Raw genomic sequence first — 16595 nt, 5'->3', positions numbered from 1 at the left:
GTAAGACATTTATAAAACTATTTACATATTCTTACAAAGATGCATCATGAATGCACAACAACCTTTCACACCAAGTCAGCTTTTCCTTTACCAAAAGCGCTTAAAAAGTTCTCTATTTTACCTTAATTTCTAAACTCATGCCATATGAAACACACCATGGCAGACAGGTAACATAAACATGTCCAATACAAACCCAGTAATAACATTGATTTTCCAACAAAATGGTATGTTCTCATATGGCGTACATAGCTTTGTAAGCAACCAATATAAATGGACAATCATGTGACATTCATTGATAATGCAATTATGCTTCAAAATTGTTTTTCCTTGGTCACCATGGACATAGTTTGATTTCACCATTTTAGAGAAATGCTGGAGGTCATTCAATTTCCTCGCTCCAATTACCATGAGGGGGGGGGGGGGGATTTGTCATGAAATATGAAATTCTAAAATGCTATGGCAAAATGAGCATGCTTTAGTGGGACAGCTCTTTTCAAGTCTTAATTTTTCCATTTTATTTTATTCTTAAAAGATGTCAGACAAGTGCTCAAAAGGGCCATTTTTTAGCTATTATACCACAATAAAATAAAATAGACAACTAAGACTTGAAAAGAGCTGTCTCACTAAAGCATGCTCATCTATTCTTCTGGGGTGGTAAGTTTATATAAATTCTGTGGCAGTTACCTGACATTGTAACCCTCAAGAAAGTTAGAAGTCTCGGAGTAAAAGAATAAGGGCCAAAATGACCCTCTGGCATTCACTTGAGTACAATTTAAACCAAATTTTGAAGGCTTGACAAGGTAACCCAATTTTTGTACACCACTTAACACATATTCGAATTCCCCTTAATGTTAAGATAAAATTTTGACACAAGTTTTGTCAAGTTTGAGAGAAACTGATGTCTCGCTAGGATTGAGAAGGAGCTCAAAAGTGATTATGTTCACCTCACAATGCACACTATAGCTTCCCTTGAGATTTCATACCTAGGTGATGCTCACTTCACAATGCACACTATAGCTTCCCTTGAGACTTCATACCTAGATGATGCTCATCTCATAATGCACACTATAGCTTCCCCTGAGATTTCATACCTAGATGATGCTCACCTCACAATGCACACTATAGCTTCCCTTGAGATTTCATACCTAGGTGATGCTCACCTCACAATGCACACTATAGCTTCCCTTGAGATTTCATACCTAGATGATGCTCAACTCACAATGCACACTATAGCTTCCCTTGAGATTTCATACCTAGATGATGCTCACCTCACAATGCACACTATAGCTTCCCTTGAGATTTCATACCTTGGTGATGCTCACCTCGCAATGCACACTATAGCTTCCCTTGAGATTTCATACCTAGATGATGCTCACCTCACAATGCACACTATAGCTTCCCTTGAGATTTCATACCGAGGTGATGCTCACCTCACAATGCACACTAAGCTTCCCTTGAGATTTCATACCTAGGTAATGCTCACCTCACAATGCACACTATAGCTTCCCTTGAGATTTCATACCTAGATGATGCTCATCTCACAATGCACACTATAGCTTCTCTTGAGATTTCATACCTAGATGATGCTCACCTCACAATCCACACTATAGCTTCCCTTGAGATTTCATACCTAGGTGATGCTCACCTCACAATACACACTTTCGCTTCTCTTGAGATTTCATACCTAGATGATGCTCACCTCACAATGCACACTATAGCTTCCCTTGAGATGTCATACCTAGGTGATGCTCAACTCACAATGCACACTATAGCTTCCCCTGAGATTTCATACCTAGGTGATGCTCACCTCACAATGCACACTATAGCTTCCCTTGAGATTTCATACCAAAATGATGCTCACCTCACAAAATACACTATAGCTTCCCTTGAGATTTCATACCTAGGTGATGCTCACCGCACAATGCACACTATAGCTTCACTTGAGATTTCATACCTAGGTGATGCTCACTTCACAATGCACACTATAGCTTCCCTTGAGATTTAATACCTACATGTAGGTGATGCTCACCTCACAATGCACACTATAGCTTCCCTTGAGATTTAATACCTAGGTAATGCTCACCTCACAATCCACACTATAGCTTCCCTTGAGATTTCATACCTAGGTAATGCTCACCTCACAATACACACTTTCGCTTCCCTTGAGATTTCATACCTAGATGATGCTCACCTCACAATGCACACTATAGCTTCCCTTGAGATTTCATACCTAGATGATGCTCACCGCACAATGCACACTATAGCTTCCCTTGAGATTTCATACCTTGGTGATGCTCACCTCGCAATGCACACTATAGCTTCCCTTGAGATTTCATACCTAGATGATGCTCACCTCACAATGCACACTATAGCTTCCCTTGAGATTTCATACCTAGATGATGCTCACCTCACAATGCACACTATAGCTTCCCTTGAGATTTCATACCTAGGTGATGCTCACCTCACAATGCACACTGTAGCTTCCCTAGAGATTTCATACCTAGGTGATGCTCACCTCACAATGCACACTATAGCTTCCCTTGAGATTTCATACCTAGATGATGCTCACCTCACAATGCACACTATCACTTCCCTTGAGATTTCATACCTAGGTGATGCTCACCTCACAATGCACACTATAGCTTCCCTTGAGATTTCATACCTAGGTGATGCTCACCTCACAATGCACACTATCGCTTCCCTTGAGATTTCATACCTAGGTGATGCTCACCTCACAATGCACACTATAGCTTCCCTTGAGATTTCATACCTAGGTGATGCTCACCTCACAATACACACTTTCCCTTCCCTTGAGATTTCAAACCTAGATGATGCTCACCTCACAATGCACACTTTAGCTTCCCTTGAGATGTCATACCTAGGTGATGCTCACCTCACAATGCACACTATAGCTTCCCTTGAGATTTCATACCTAGATGATGCTCAACTCACAATGCACACTATAGCTTCTCTTGAGATTTCATACCTAGATGATGCTCACATTACAATGCACACTATAGCTTCCCTTGAGATTTCATACCTAGGTGATGCTCACCTCACAATGCACACTTTAGCTTCCTTTGAGATTTCATACCTAGGTGATGCTCACCGCACAATGCACACTATAGCTTCACTTGAGATTTCATACCGAGGTGATGCTCACCACACAATGCACACTATAGCTTCCCTTGAGATTTCATACCTAGATGCTGCTCACCTCACAATACACACTATAGCTTCCCTTGAGATTTCATACCTAGGTGATGCTCACCTCACAATACACACTTTCGCTTCCCTTGAGATTTCATACCTAGATGATGCTCACCTCACAATCCACAATATAGCTTCCCTTGAGATTTCATACCTAGGTGATGCTCACCTCACAATACACACTTTCCCTTCCCTTGAGATTTCATACCTAGATGATGCTCACCTCACAATGAACACTATAGCTTCTCTTGAGATGTCATACCTAGGTGATGCTCACCTCACAATGCACACTATAGCTTCCCATGAGATTTCATACCTAGATGATGCTCACCTCACAATGCACTATAGCTTCCCTTGAGATTTCATACCTAGGTGATGCTCACCTCACAATACTCACTTTCGCTTCCCTTGAGATTTCATACCTAGATGATGCTCACCTCACAATGCACACTATAGCTTCCCTTGAGATTTCATACCTAGATGATGCTCATCTCACAATGCACACTATAGCTTCCCTTGAGATTTCATACTTAGGTGATGCTCACCTCACAATGCACACTATAGCTTCCCCTGAGATTTCATACCTAGGTGATGCTCACCTCACAATGCACACTATAGCTTCCCTTGTGATTTCATACCTAGGTGATGCTCACCTCATAATGCACATTATAGCTTCCCTTGAGATTTCATACCTAGATGATGCTCACCTCACAATGCACACTATAGCTTCACTTGAGATTTCATACCTAGGTAATGCTCACCTCACAATGCACACTATAGCTTCACTTGAGATTTCATACCTAGGTGATGCTCACCTCACAATGCACACTATAGCTTCCCTTGTGATTTCATACCTAGGTGATGCTCACCACATAATGCACATTATAGCTTCCCTTGAGATTTCATACCTAGGTGATGCTCACCCCACAATGCACACTATAGCTTCACTTGAGATTTCATACCTAGGTAATGCTCACCTCACAATGCACACTATAGCTTCACTTGAGATTTCATACCTAGGTGATGCTCACCTCACAATGCACACTATAGCTTCCCTTGAAATTTCATACCTAGATGATGCTCACCTCACAATGCACACTATAGCTTCCCTTGGGATGTCATACCTAGGTGATGCTCATCTGACAATGCACACTATAGCTTCCCTTGAGATTTCATACCTTGATGATGCTCACCTCACAATGCACACTATAGCTTCCCTTGAGATTTCATACCTAGATGCTGCTCACCTCCCAATACACACTATAGCTTCCCTTGAGATTTCATACCTAGGTGATGCTCACCTCACAATGCACACTATAGCTTCCCTTGAGATTTCATACCTAGGTGATGCTCACCTCACAATGCACACTATAGCTTCCCTTGAGATTTTATACCTAGGTGATGCTCACCTCACAATACACACTAAAGCTTCCCTTGAGATTTCATACCTAGGTGATAGATTTTCATAAAATACTCTACCAGTGAAATGTTATTATGACCCTGAAGTTATCAAATGAATCTCTATAGTCCATTCAGAAATACAAGCTTGTTGCCTGCAAACAATTAAATACATTTTCTTAATACAAATGGGTCATAATATGCTGGTCAGAATATTTGACCTTGATCAATGACCTCACACAAATATCATGAAGACATGAATGTTTTTAATTCAATACCTTTAGCAGTTACACACACAAGGATTCATTGCATGCTGTCCTTAAAGCGAGACTTTACGATTTTGTCAAATATTTATGAATTTATATAAAATGTGTAAAAAAACTTATTCTATATATATTTCAATATAAATTAAAATAAAAGTTAAGATCTGAAGAACATGTGTCGAAAAATGTGAAATAAGCCAGGTATTTTATTCTGATATCGAAGATGTCTGTACAGTCGAATTCGCCAGCATGTATATCATGCATGTACGATGTGAATCTAAATTTAATTTAACGGTTCATTTTAAATTTCTGCAACGATATATATTCATACAACACACTAACACTAACTCTGATCCTAATAAAATGACGAATTCTACCGTTATTGTAAGAAAATATATATGAAATATCTTCGTCACAATCGGCTCGGGGCGCTAATTTGTCTTTGCTGCATTTTATGAAATTCGTCTTCAATGTATAATTTTTCTTGCCTATTTTGTGTTATTATAACATATTATACCAATATATTACAATTCAACACATATAAAAAATCGTATAATCTCGCTTTAACAAGAGCATAATTAAACTATAGAGTTGTTGATATTGCTTGAAATGTTTGATAAATACTGTAGCTTCAGACACAATAGGAGATTTCTGTCTTTGCTGAAGGACACAGTGTATTGTTTTTTTATATACCTCATATGAGATTCAAATAACGTTATGATTTCATAAGTGTCCAACAACAACAACAACAAAAGATTCTGCGCATTAAAGCCCCATATTGCGAAAATGGGTCTTATAACATATGCGGCAAGAGTAGCTCCAGACCAGACTTTGTGAATCTGCAGCTACCCTGTCCTCTCCTAATTTAGCTGAGGTTCTATGGTCTCATCAACAGACAGGGTAGCGTAGCTCCTGACCTGACTGTGCAGTCTAGAGCTATGCTAGCCACATAGACCCATATGGGCGTGATGCAAATCATAATAAGTTAATATCTCACTTAAAATTTAAAATAATTGCTAACAGAATTCAGAACATGTAGAACAATTAAGTTGTCAACCCCATAAAAGATGTTCTTTAAGATTTACAAGAAGATTTAGAAAGCTAATCCAGTCAACTCTAAAAAGCTTACCACTGACAGTTTTATTACACAAATTCCCCACAATGCCAGTCAACTTCAGCAATATTCTGACAAACTAAACATTATCTGAGTTCATACTGAGGTCAAATTGTACCCTTGTAGGTTACAGATCAGACTTATTGAATTTCATAAACATATGCATGACAGCAATGTCATTATAGTATATGGTACCAGTGAATGCCAGATTGAATGAGAACAATCAAGTGTACTCTAGTGTACAGTTATTTACATTGAGGGATACATGAGGCATTATTTATTGCATATGCCTTGAGCATGTTTTATTACAGTTATATATATCAGCTGAGAAAGAATTCATGTTTTGAGCATGTTTTAACATATGTGCGAATTTGTGAATGTATGCTTGATGTTAATACAGATAAATACAAAGTTCAATTTATATGCAAAAGTTATACCTTGAGATGAAAAGATGAAACAAGGCAAGGAAAATTGTTAGGTGAAACTAAGATGCCCTTGATAACAAGGTGGAATCAATCAAATAATTTTATGTGATGAGATCATGAATGCAATAATTGCATAAGAACTGTCTCAAATAATGCAAGCTTTTAAGCTTTGAAGGTCAATTCCTGGAAAATGTGACACAGCCATAAACAACGTTCACGATTCTCACTGGGTTAGTTATTACTACACTGTCTTCATTTGACATTTGAAGAGGAGCTCTAAGAAATAAAGCATTCTCGGGGAAAAAAGCTTTGGAAGTCAGAACACAATAAAACATCTGAAGTACTGTTCTCAAAACATGCCTGAGTTTTTGCAATTATTTTAACTACTGTGACAGCAGGGGAAATACAAAAATCTACTTCAAATGTGCCAGTTGCAGCCTGAACTGAATTACCATATTCTATTTTCATTAACATAATACCAGTTAATTTTCCTTTTCTGCATTAGATAATTAACTATTTTGTTCTGGGACTTACTGTAACTAGTCAATACAAGGGATTTGATCGGATAAAAGAGAAAATATCATAAGGGATTACTGTTTCCAATACAAATCACACAGAGACAGTTGGGTTCATTTACTTTTGATATTTCAATCTCAAACACAAGTTTCATACTAGATCTCAAATTTAGTTGTAACCTCTGACTTGTTTGCATAGAAAATAAGTCCTTCTCATTTATCATAATTTCATGACAGCATTTAATCTTTCTTCATTCCACAACATTACAACTTCAAACCAGAACCTAACAATGTTGTTTATCCTGTTGCAGTATTGTGATGTATCATGAATAAAGAACAGTTTTAATGATTTTTGACATCAAATATTTCACTATGTCAACATTGCAGTGGATGATCAGATAATAACAGTAATCCAGATATTATCAGCATTGGGGGATTTCCAAATGATTATAACTGCGCAATACAGAAAATATTACGACTGTCATCAATAGAGAAGATATGAGTATCTGCACTGGCTATCACCGTATTATGACCACTAATGGTATGAAACATGCTCTGTTTGTCCCAGAAGAGGCATTGAATCATGTGATACTCAACTGTAATAATAACATAAATCAGAGAATATCCCGCAGGAGGTTGGGGATTGGGTAGGGTGTGGACAATTATCATATTGAATGTTAAATGTAAAATGATAATTACAGATTGCAGTTCCGGGATATTAAATATGGTTAATCGATTAACTGATTGTTTTCTTCGATGATTTACATATTTTCGTATATATTTTTTGCATTTTAATCTAGATCCTTTTTAAATACATCAACAGTATTATATGTGTTGCTGATGTAAAATGTGCTTATTTGATCAACAATATGGGGAGATTTAAAGTATCGTTAATAAATTTATAAAACTATTGAAATATTCTTACAAAGATGCATCATGAATGCACAACAACCTTTCACACCAAGTCCTTTTCCTTTACCAAAAGCGCTTAAGAAGTTCTCTATTTTACCTTAATTTCTAAACTCATGCCATATGAAACACACCATGGCATACATGTAACATAAACATGTCCAATACAAACCCAGTAATAATATTTATTTTCCCACAAAACGGTATGTTCTCATATGGCGTGCATAGCTTTTGTAAGCAACCAATATAAATGGACAATCATGTGACATTCATTGATAATGCAATTATGCTTCAAAATTGTTTTTCCTTGGCCACCATAGACATAGTTTGATTTCACCATTTTAGAGAAATGCTGGAGGTCATTCAATTTCCTCGCTCCAATTACCATAAATAATAATATGAGAATAAACATGCCAGTGAGGGCAGTGGGGTGGAATTTGCTGTGAAATATGAAATTCTGAAATGCTAAGGCAGATGCCCTATATGGGTGAATAACAACTGATTGTTTGTCACTTGTGTCTGCAATAAATGAGATGTCTCGACACAAAGCTTGCTGTGAACTTCAGATGACATGAAGCCTCTCAATCAGGTATAAGCCTTGCATCAAATTAGGGGAACATAAAACGAAGGTTCCTATACATCAATGCTTGACCATAGAACTATATTTATGGTTTTCTTTCTATCTTGCACATATAAGAATGATATATTTTTTTACTCAAACTTAATGTAAGGTATTAGTATACTCAGACTTAATGTAAGATAATCAAATTTACGCCACTCAATAAGCAATTTTTATTCATCATTGAATGCTATCAGTTTAGATGTCATTCAAGTAGCAAATCTGAATGCTTTATAATATTATTATGTCCGAATGGGATACTATAGATTTAAACAAAGCCAACTTTAATAAAACAAGGCTATTGTCAAGCAATATGGTCCCCTACCGGCTCCACCATTGTCAGAAATTCCACCATTTTCAGATTATTATTTGTATTTTTTTGGTTGCCATAGCAACCACAATTTTTGATGTAGGAATAAAATGAAATGGTGTGCATAACTTTCATATTGTCATCTATCCATCTTGCAAGTTTCATGAAAAAAATATTAAGAACTTTTAAAGTTAATGCAGGATCCAGAAAACCACCATTTTCAGCAGTATTTCTAGTCTATTTGTTGCCATAGAAACCAGAATTTTTGACGTAGGAACAAAATGAAATGACGTGCATAATGTCCATACTGCCATCTATCCATGTTTTAAGTTTCATGAAAAAATATTAAGAACTTTTAAAGTTATCGCAGGATCCAGAAAAGTGTGACAGAGAGACTCACACAGACAGACAGACAGACAGACAGACAGACAGACAGACAGACAGACAGACAGACAGAGCGCAAACCATAAGTCCCCTCCGGTGAAACCGGTAGGGGACAAAAATAACAAAACATTATCTTTTTATTGGGCATTATAAGACGCTTTTCAGAAATCTTACGATTAACTTTTTTCATCAACTTACTTCATTTTTTAGTGTATTATTTCCAGTTTGAACTGCTAACATATAGCTCTTAAGTAAGCTCTGAGGTAATGTGGATTATTACTTGTCAGGATGTTTGTTTTATTTGTTTATTTGGTGTTGTGTACATGATTTTCTTTTTTCGGATTATTTGTTCTACCAATAGTTTGCAAATCCCACTCACTGCTTTAGAGACTTCTTCTCCTCTGTCTTGGCCTCCTGCTTCCTCCTCATGTACTCCTCTAACTCTTGGCCTTCCAGTCGGATCCTGCGCCGAACCTGGGAAACAGAAACAGTACATGAGATTGGTGCATACTGTATGATTGGTACATATATCATGTGATTGCAAAGGACTCTTCGCCTTCCCTAGGGATCTGGGCTGCACCCGGGCAACAGGAACAAGAGATGGGATGAGTACATATACTACATTATTGGTACATAAGATGGGTACCAACTCTTAGTCTTTTGGACATATCCAGCACCTAAAGAAAAACAGGGAAATTACATAAGATGAGTACATACTATGTGATTGGTACATATAATGTGATTGGTAAATAAGATGTGATTGGCACATATTATGTGATTGGTAAATAAGATGTGGTTGGTACATATTAAATGATTGGTAAATAAGATGTGATTGGTACATATTATGTGATTGGTAAATAAGATGTGATTGGTTTATATTATGTGATTGGTAAATAAGATGTGATTGGTACATATTTTGTGATTGGTAAATAAGATGTGATTGGTACAAATTTTGTGAAGGGTAAATAAGATGCGATTGGTGTATTTTATGTGATTGGTAAATAAGATGTGATCGGTATATATTATGTGATCGATAAATAAGATGTGATTGGTATATATTATGTGATTGGTAAATAAGATGTTATTGGTACATATTGTGTGATTGGTACATATTATGTGATTGGTACATATTATGTGAATTGTAAGTACAATGTGATTGGTACATATTATGTGATTGGTAAATAAGATATGATTGGTACATATTATGTGATGGTAAATAAGATGTGGTTGGTACATATTATGGGATGGTAAATAAGATGTGATTGGTACATATATTGTGATTGGTAAATAAGATGTGATTGGTACATATTATGTGATGGTAAATAAGATGTGATTGGTACATATTATGGGATGGTAAATAAGATGTGATTGGTACATATATTGTGATTGGTAAATAAGATGTGATTGGTACATATTATGTGATGGTAAATAAGATGTGATTGGTACATATTATGTGATGGTAAATAAGATGTGATTGGTACATATGTGATTGGTACATATTATGTGATTGGTATATATTATGTGATTGGTATATAAGATGTGATTGGTACATATTGTACAGATATATAGGATGTGATTCAGGTACATATTATGTGATTTGTAAATAAGATGTGATTGGTATATATTATGTGATCGATAGGTACCAACTCTTGGTCTTCCAGACAGATCCTCTGTCTCACCTGGGAGAAGTGAACTGTGATTGGTTTATTTTATGTGATTGACTCGTAAGATCTGATTGGTAACTATTGCGTTATTGCTGGGTACCAACTCCTTTCTTTCAGGGGAAAATGCCATGCGATCAGTACACACTTTATGATGTACCAGATGCTGGCCTTCTACGATTACTGCCAATAACCATCTTTGACAAGACAAGAACCTGAACACCAGCGTTGTCAAGGGTTTAATTCCTGCTTGTCAAGGGTTTAATTCCTGCTCGGAAGCTATAAACTTGTTTTGAATGACATTCAATATTCTTCTGATTTCAATATGATTGTTCCACCTGCTTTGTAGATATGGCAATAATATCATAAATACATCTGGATGACAAGAAATATTCCTTACAACCAATCTCCTGTTTCACCGACTGTCTGGTTTTATTGTCAAAGCTGATCACAAGCAATCACAAATAATGAAATATTGCCACATTATCGTACAGTATTGATGCAAGAAAGTTGTAACCAATGTTTCTATACTGAAGGAATTCCATCTATCTTGTGCCACTGAATTAATATTTACTGTTTTTCTTGGCAATTGCTAGCCATTATTATATCTGAGTGGTAAAGTTTCATGGTTGCATACACGCGAGTGGAAAGAACTAATCTTATATCATTTATAGCTCTTGCTCAATTAAGCAAGGTTTGTTTAAACAGTTATTGAAGATGTCAAATACCCCTGCAATGGCCCATTTCATCAAGATGAAAGAACTTTAGTATAAATAAACAATTTCTATAAAAATCTTAGAGAACTCGGCTCACCATAACTTTTATTTAAATATGACAACACCTCACAATATCAGAATATCATTCATGAATAATGGTTCTATAAGTGTTAATTATTCATGACAAGTTATCAAGATGTCTGGCTCTCACCATGGTCTACAAATTATGTAGTCATCATTATTGGCAAGAGAAAAATCTCTTCTTACATGTAGGTGTTAGGCAATCTTTTGAATACAATCTTTGGTCAAAACTGGTTCAAATCAGTTGGACTTGGAGAAAAGTAATAGCCAATATTAGATAATTAAAGGGCTTTTACTAAACAGCTTAAGAAGAGATTTGGTTGATTAATGAGGTTGGCAGTGATATTTCACCCACATAGATCAGATGGTGAAGATGGACATGTGAGGGAAGAAGATTATGGTCTACTTGGAGACCAAGGGACCTACCAACCAAATCAATAAAAAATGCCATTGATAAGGGGCGTAATTAATTACATGTGCCATTTCAAATGAATACATTTCTCATTTCCTATTGCAAACAGGATGCAATCAATAAACATTAAGAGATTATTCTGATTATTCTATCAACCCCATCATCAACTTCAGCACTGGAAGAGGCTCAGGAACAAAGCAAACAAGTCTAACCCTTTGCATGCTGGGAAATTTGTCGTCTGCTAAAATGTTGTCTGCTGAATTTCTAAAATTGGAATTTTCTTCAAAGAATACTATCAGAATAGCAAACAGTTTGGATCCTGATGAGACGCCTAGTTTTGTGGCGTCTCACCATGATCTGGATCCAAACTGTTTGCAAAGGCCTTCAAAATTCGGTTCCAGCACTGAAAGGGCTAAACATGGTAACATAAATACACATTTTTGTTATGCAATTATTCAATTTATATTTTACACAATTTTAATTAAAATTGAACTAAGCGCATTCTGTGCAATTTATAGAATGAAATTTAATAATGTAACAAAAAGTTAAATTCATAAACACATGATTAAAATACTTACCAACATATGGCTAAAATACTTACATATACTTTACTTAACTCTTTCAGTGCTGGAACCCAATTTTTAAGGCCACAGAACGTGGCGTCTCAACAGGATCCAAACTGTTTGCTATTCTTATAGTATTCTTTGAAAAAAAATCGAAGAAAATGCTAATTTTGGAAATTCAGCAGACGACATTTTAGCAGACGACATTTTAGCAGACAACAAATTTCCCAGCATGCAAAGGGTTAAATAAGGATGTTTTTCATGTTCGCCACACTTTGTCAACTAGTTATCACTCGCATTACTTGCATCATTACACACTTAAAATGAATCTAAGTCCAATAAAAATTGTGAACCTCCATGGTGACAGTTTTGTTGTCAGGATGGTCTATGAGCCATCTTGCCAGGGATCGCGGTGACGTTCGATTGGTCAGTATGATGCTGTTTTTTGGATTCCCGCACCAGGCTACAAACAAGTCTCTGGAAAAGCCGCTCTGCAGGTCCGGTTGGCTACATAGCACCACCTAAAATAGATAAGATAAGCATGTTATACATTCATTATTTTGGTAATGTTATTATAAACACAAACAGAAGTGATAGAATAGAAAGAACTAGAGCATTTTCACAGACGTGACGAATACCCCACATCCCGCATTGACACAGAATATTTTGCCTGTTGTCTTCACAAAAAACAGTTGACGCCATGCTCAATGTTTAAAACGCACTAAGTGACTATGTGACCTAGTTTTTGACACGGCATGACCCACATTCAAATTTGACCTAGCCATCATCTAGATACAACTTTTGACCAAGTGTGGGGAAGATCGGATAAAAACTTCTTGAATTAGAGAGCGGACACTTAATATGGACCGACAGACCAATAGACAGACAAGCTCACTCCTATATACCCCCCTATACTTCGTTTGTGGGGGTATAATAAATAAGTTAAGTAACTAAAAAAACTGTATCAATATACTTTAGTAGAGAGGCTCAGAATCCCAGAACATCAGTTTATTAATAATGTTATTGCCCCAGAAGCACAATCATAAATTAAGACACTCTGGAAAAAAATGGGCTTCATGCATGTGGGCATCTTCAGTCTGCACAGGCTAACTACTGATGACACTTTCAGCATAGACTAGATTTTCATTCACAGAAGAGACTACCTTTAAATGGAAAATTCTATGAAAAACACAAAGTATTGCCCCAGCCATGACTTTGTGATTGAACAGGCTAATCTAGGATGATACTTTATGCATTAAGTCCAGTTTTCCCAAAAAGCAGCTCAACAAGTCTCAGGAATGCAACCAACATACTTTTTTGTAATAAGTTTGAATGGCATACACATAAGCATTGATATAATTATATAATCAATGTCACATTCTCTTCATACAGTCTTATAATCTTTAATCAACTGCAGATGAGATGGGCAGCAGACACATACCAATACATTATTACCTAGCCAACTTTGCATAACAAGACTCAGATTGAAAATATTATCAACAATTAACAGATTATTTTTCTAATTATCACTGTGCTTCCTTCCAATAAACACAGATTTTCAAGTTCTGACGCAAAGGAATTCAACTTGTGGGGCATTAGCCCAAGAATCTTGAAGGCAAACTATCAGAATGAGACAGAGTTTATTTGCTGATAAACAATGAGGAGGCAACATTTATATGACTGATATAACTTTTAAAAACTTTTATGTGAAGTAAATCATCACAAGCATGTATATTTTGGGGTCTCTGAATGCCTTCTTTAAGTTCTTGGCAATTCAGTAATGAAAATTATGCCCTTGTTAATTGATGTCAGGACCCTGATTACAAATAAAAGACAGCTATTTCCCTTTTGAAAGCTTTGTATTAAACATATAATGTTACATAAAAGGAAACTTAAAATAGATGTGAATGCCCACAAACTACCTACTCAATTACAAGGAAATACTGAACAATTATTTCTTGATAATAAGTATGTAATACTACTTTAATGTCACATATTCCTTTGGGGAAACACCAGAGAAGTTTATGCCAGTAATATTTCTATATAAATCTTTCATGTCAAGTCATTGACCAAAATCAAAGGCAATAAATGTTATTCTGCATGTTTGTTTTCAGGTACAATTAAACATGTATATATATGTTTGCATGCCAAGACATTTCGAGGATTGACCTTCTTTTAACTGAGAGCTACAGAACCTTTCGGTACATGCTTGAAAGCCAGCATATTGGCTTCATCTAATTTACAAAGATATGTATAATCTTAGTAACTTTGTACACTCTAAACTAAAGAACAAACATGACTTTAATAGCACCCCTCGTCCATTCTGGTAAGTTACGTTCAAGGTCAAATAATTCAGGAATGTGCGGATCATTAGGTGCAAAACAAGAGATGAGTTTGTGAAAAACAATGCCCCATATTGTGCTTTGAAGTTACACAGCAGGTATATGCAAATTTAAAACAAAATGACCAAGTTATTGTCCATTGATATTAAACATTTTCTCAATAATAACCGTTTTCTGGAGTGTTTTTTTCGCAACACTTTCAGATATTGAGCTTTGTGAGGCTTCCTACATGACTAACACTTGAAGAGCGAGTTTCATTCCTGTCAATTGATTTTTGGCGAAGTTATGGGCATTGAACTTAGTCATTTTCTCCACAATAACCGTTTTTCCAGAGGTTTGTTACAAAACGCTCAGATATTTAGTTGATTTTTTTAAAATCTGTCTAGGGGGTTTATATGAAGAAAATGTTACAAGATAAACTTCACGCATGCCTTTCACACACCAACAGATGACAGACATCACGTGAACTTAGAAGCTCCCCATCAGCACAGATTTTGATTGCATTATGAGGACATTATTGGAAATATATGAAGATATAAATGTGTTCCGCAATTGTTTTTAAATTTATATGGACATATCCATATTTGTTGTTATACCCTTTCCACTCACCAGCGATTACATGTGAATATCAAAGAACAAATCACTATTTTTTTTGCTCAAGCGTTCCATTTTTTCCATCAAACATTAATCATTTTGATGGTGTATTATCAAGGTTCAGAGACATGTCTTGAGACCTGTTTATAAAATATTCATAGGTAAATAATAACTGATATAGTTCAAATGCATGATATCTTTTATCAGAGGAAAATTTGAGTAACTATGTATTTGATGAGAGTTTTAAAACAGCATCTTAATTATTAATTTTTTAAATAGCTTACTTATGATTGGTGGCTAATGAGTTTTTAATCTAACGAATCAGTTGTACCACAAACAGACTGCAAATATGGCATTAATGTTAATGATCATTCTATGATTATGAAGTTGATAACCCATGAAAATATTGCCACCTTTAAACAATTTCATGATTTATTTCTTCAAAACATTTAAATAATTTAATGTTAGCGCGATGCGAGCCTTTGTGCTCCCCTGACATGAAACTAGAGATATATTTAATCTTTAGAGCAAATCTCTTAAAGTGCTGCTTCATTGCTCATGTATTCTAAATAATGTATTTTTTTAATTCTCTTTCATGAATTTACTAAATTCATATCAATTTTGAATCATACCTTGGGATGCAGCAAACGGTGTGAGAAATAAATAGTTAAATATGAAACTGACAAAAATTGCACTTAAGGCCAGAGGCTGACCAGATTCAACAAGATCTGTGTTTGTCAGAAACACTATGTCCCCTTCTGCGCTGCTTTGAAGCTATATATTTGACATTTGACCTTGAAGGATGACCATGACCTTTCACCACTCGAATGTGAAGCTCCATGAGATACACATGCATGCCAAATATGAAGTTGCTATCTTCAATATTGAAAAAGTTATGGCAAAATGTTAAAGTTGGAGCAAACAAACCAACCAACCAACAGACAGGGCAAAAACAATATGTCCCCCACTATAGTGGTGGGGGACATAAAAAGTATATACTGTGCCCTTTTTTGTCATCCATGAGTGAGAGAAGAAACTAAACTTTGCAGAAGTCATAGGTAGTAAAAAGATAAACACTG

The 16595-nt window shown here is 35.9% G+C and overlaps 1 protein-coding gene across 1 annotated transcript in view; it reads right to left on the bottom strand.

Annotated features, from left to right (window-relative positions):
- LOC127875342 (cleavage and polyadenylation specificity factor subunit 2-like) overlaps positions 1-16595 on the bottom strand; it is a 229497-nt gene that overhangs the window by 83532 nt on the left and 129370 nt on the right. Inside the window, exons 10-11 of the mRNA XM_052420339.1 lie at positions 12934-13101; positions 9527-9621 (exon numbers count right to left, since the gene is read on the bottom strand). Coding sequence (XP_052276299.1) covers positions 9527-9621; positions 12934-13101 — 263 coding nt within the window. The remainder of the gene's footprint in view (positions 1-9526; positions 9622-12933; positions 13102-16595) is intronic.

This window comes from Dreissena polymorpha, chromosome 3 (genome assembly GCF_020536995.1).
Source record: "Dreissena polymorpha isolate Duluth1 chromosome 3, UMN_Dpol_1.0, whole genome shotgun sequence".
NCBI classification, from domain to species: domain Eukaryota; kingdom Metazoa; phylum Mollusca; class Bivalvia; order Myida; family Dreissenidae; genus Dreissena; species Dreissena polymorpha.
Note: the sequence above shows the minus strand (reverse complement) of the source record. Positions and strands in the feature narration are given on the sequence as shown.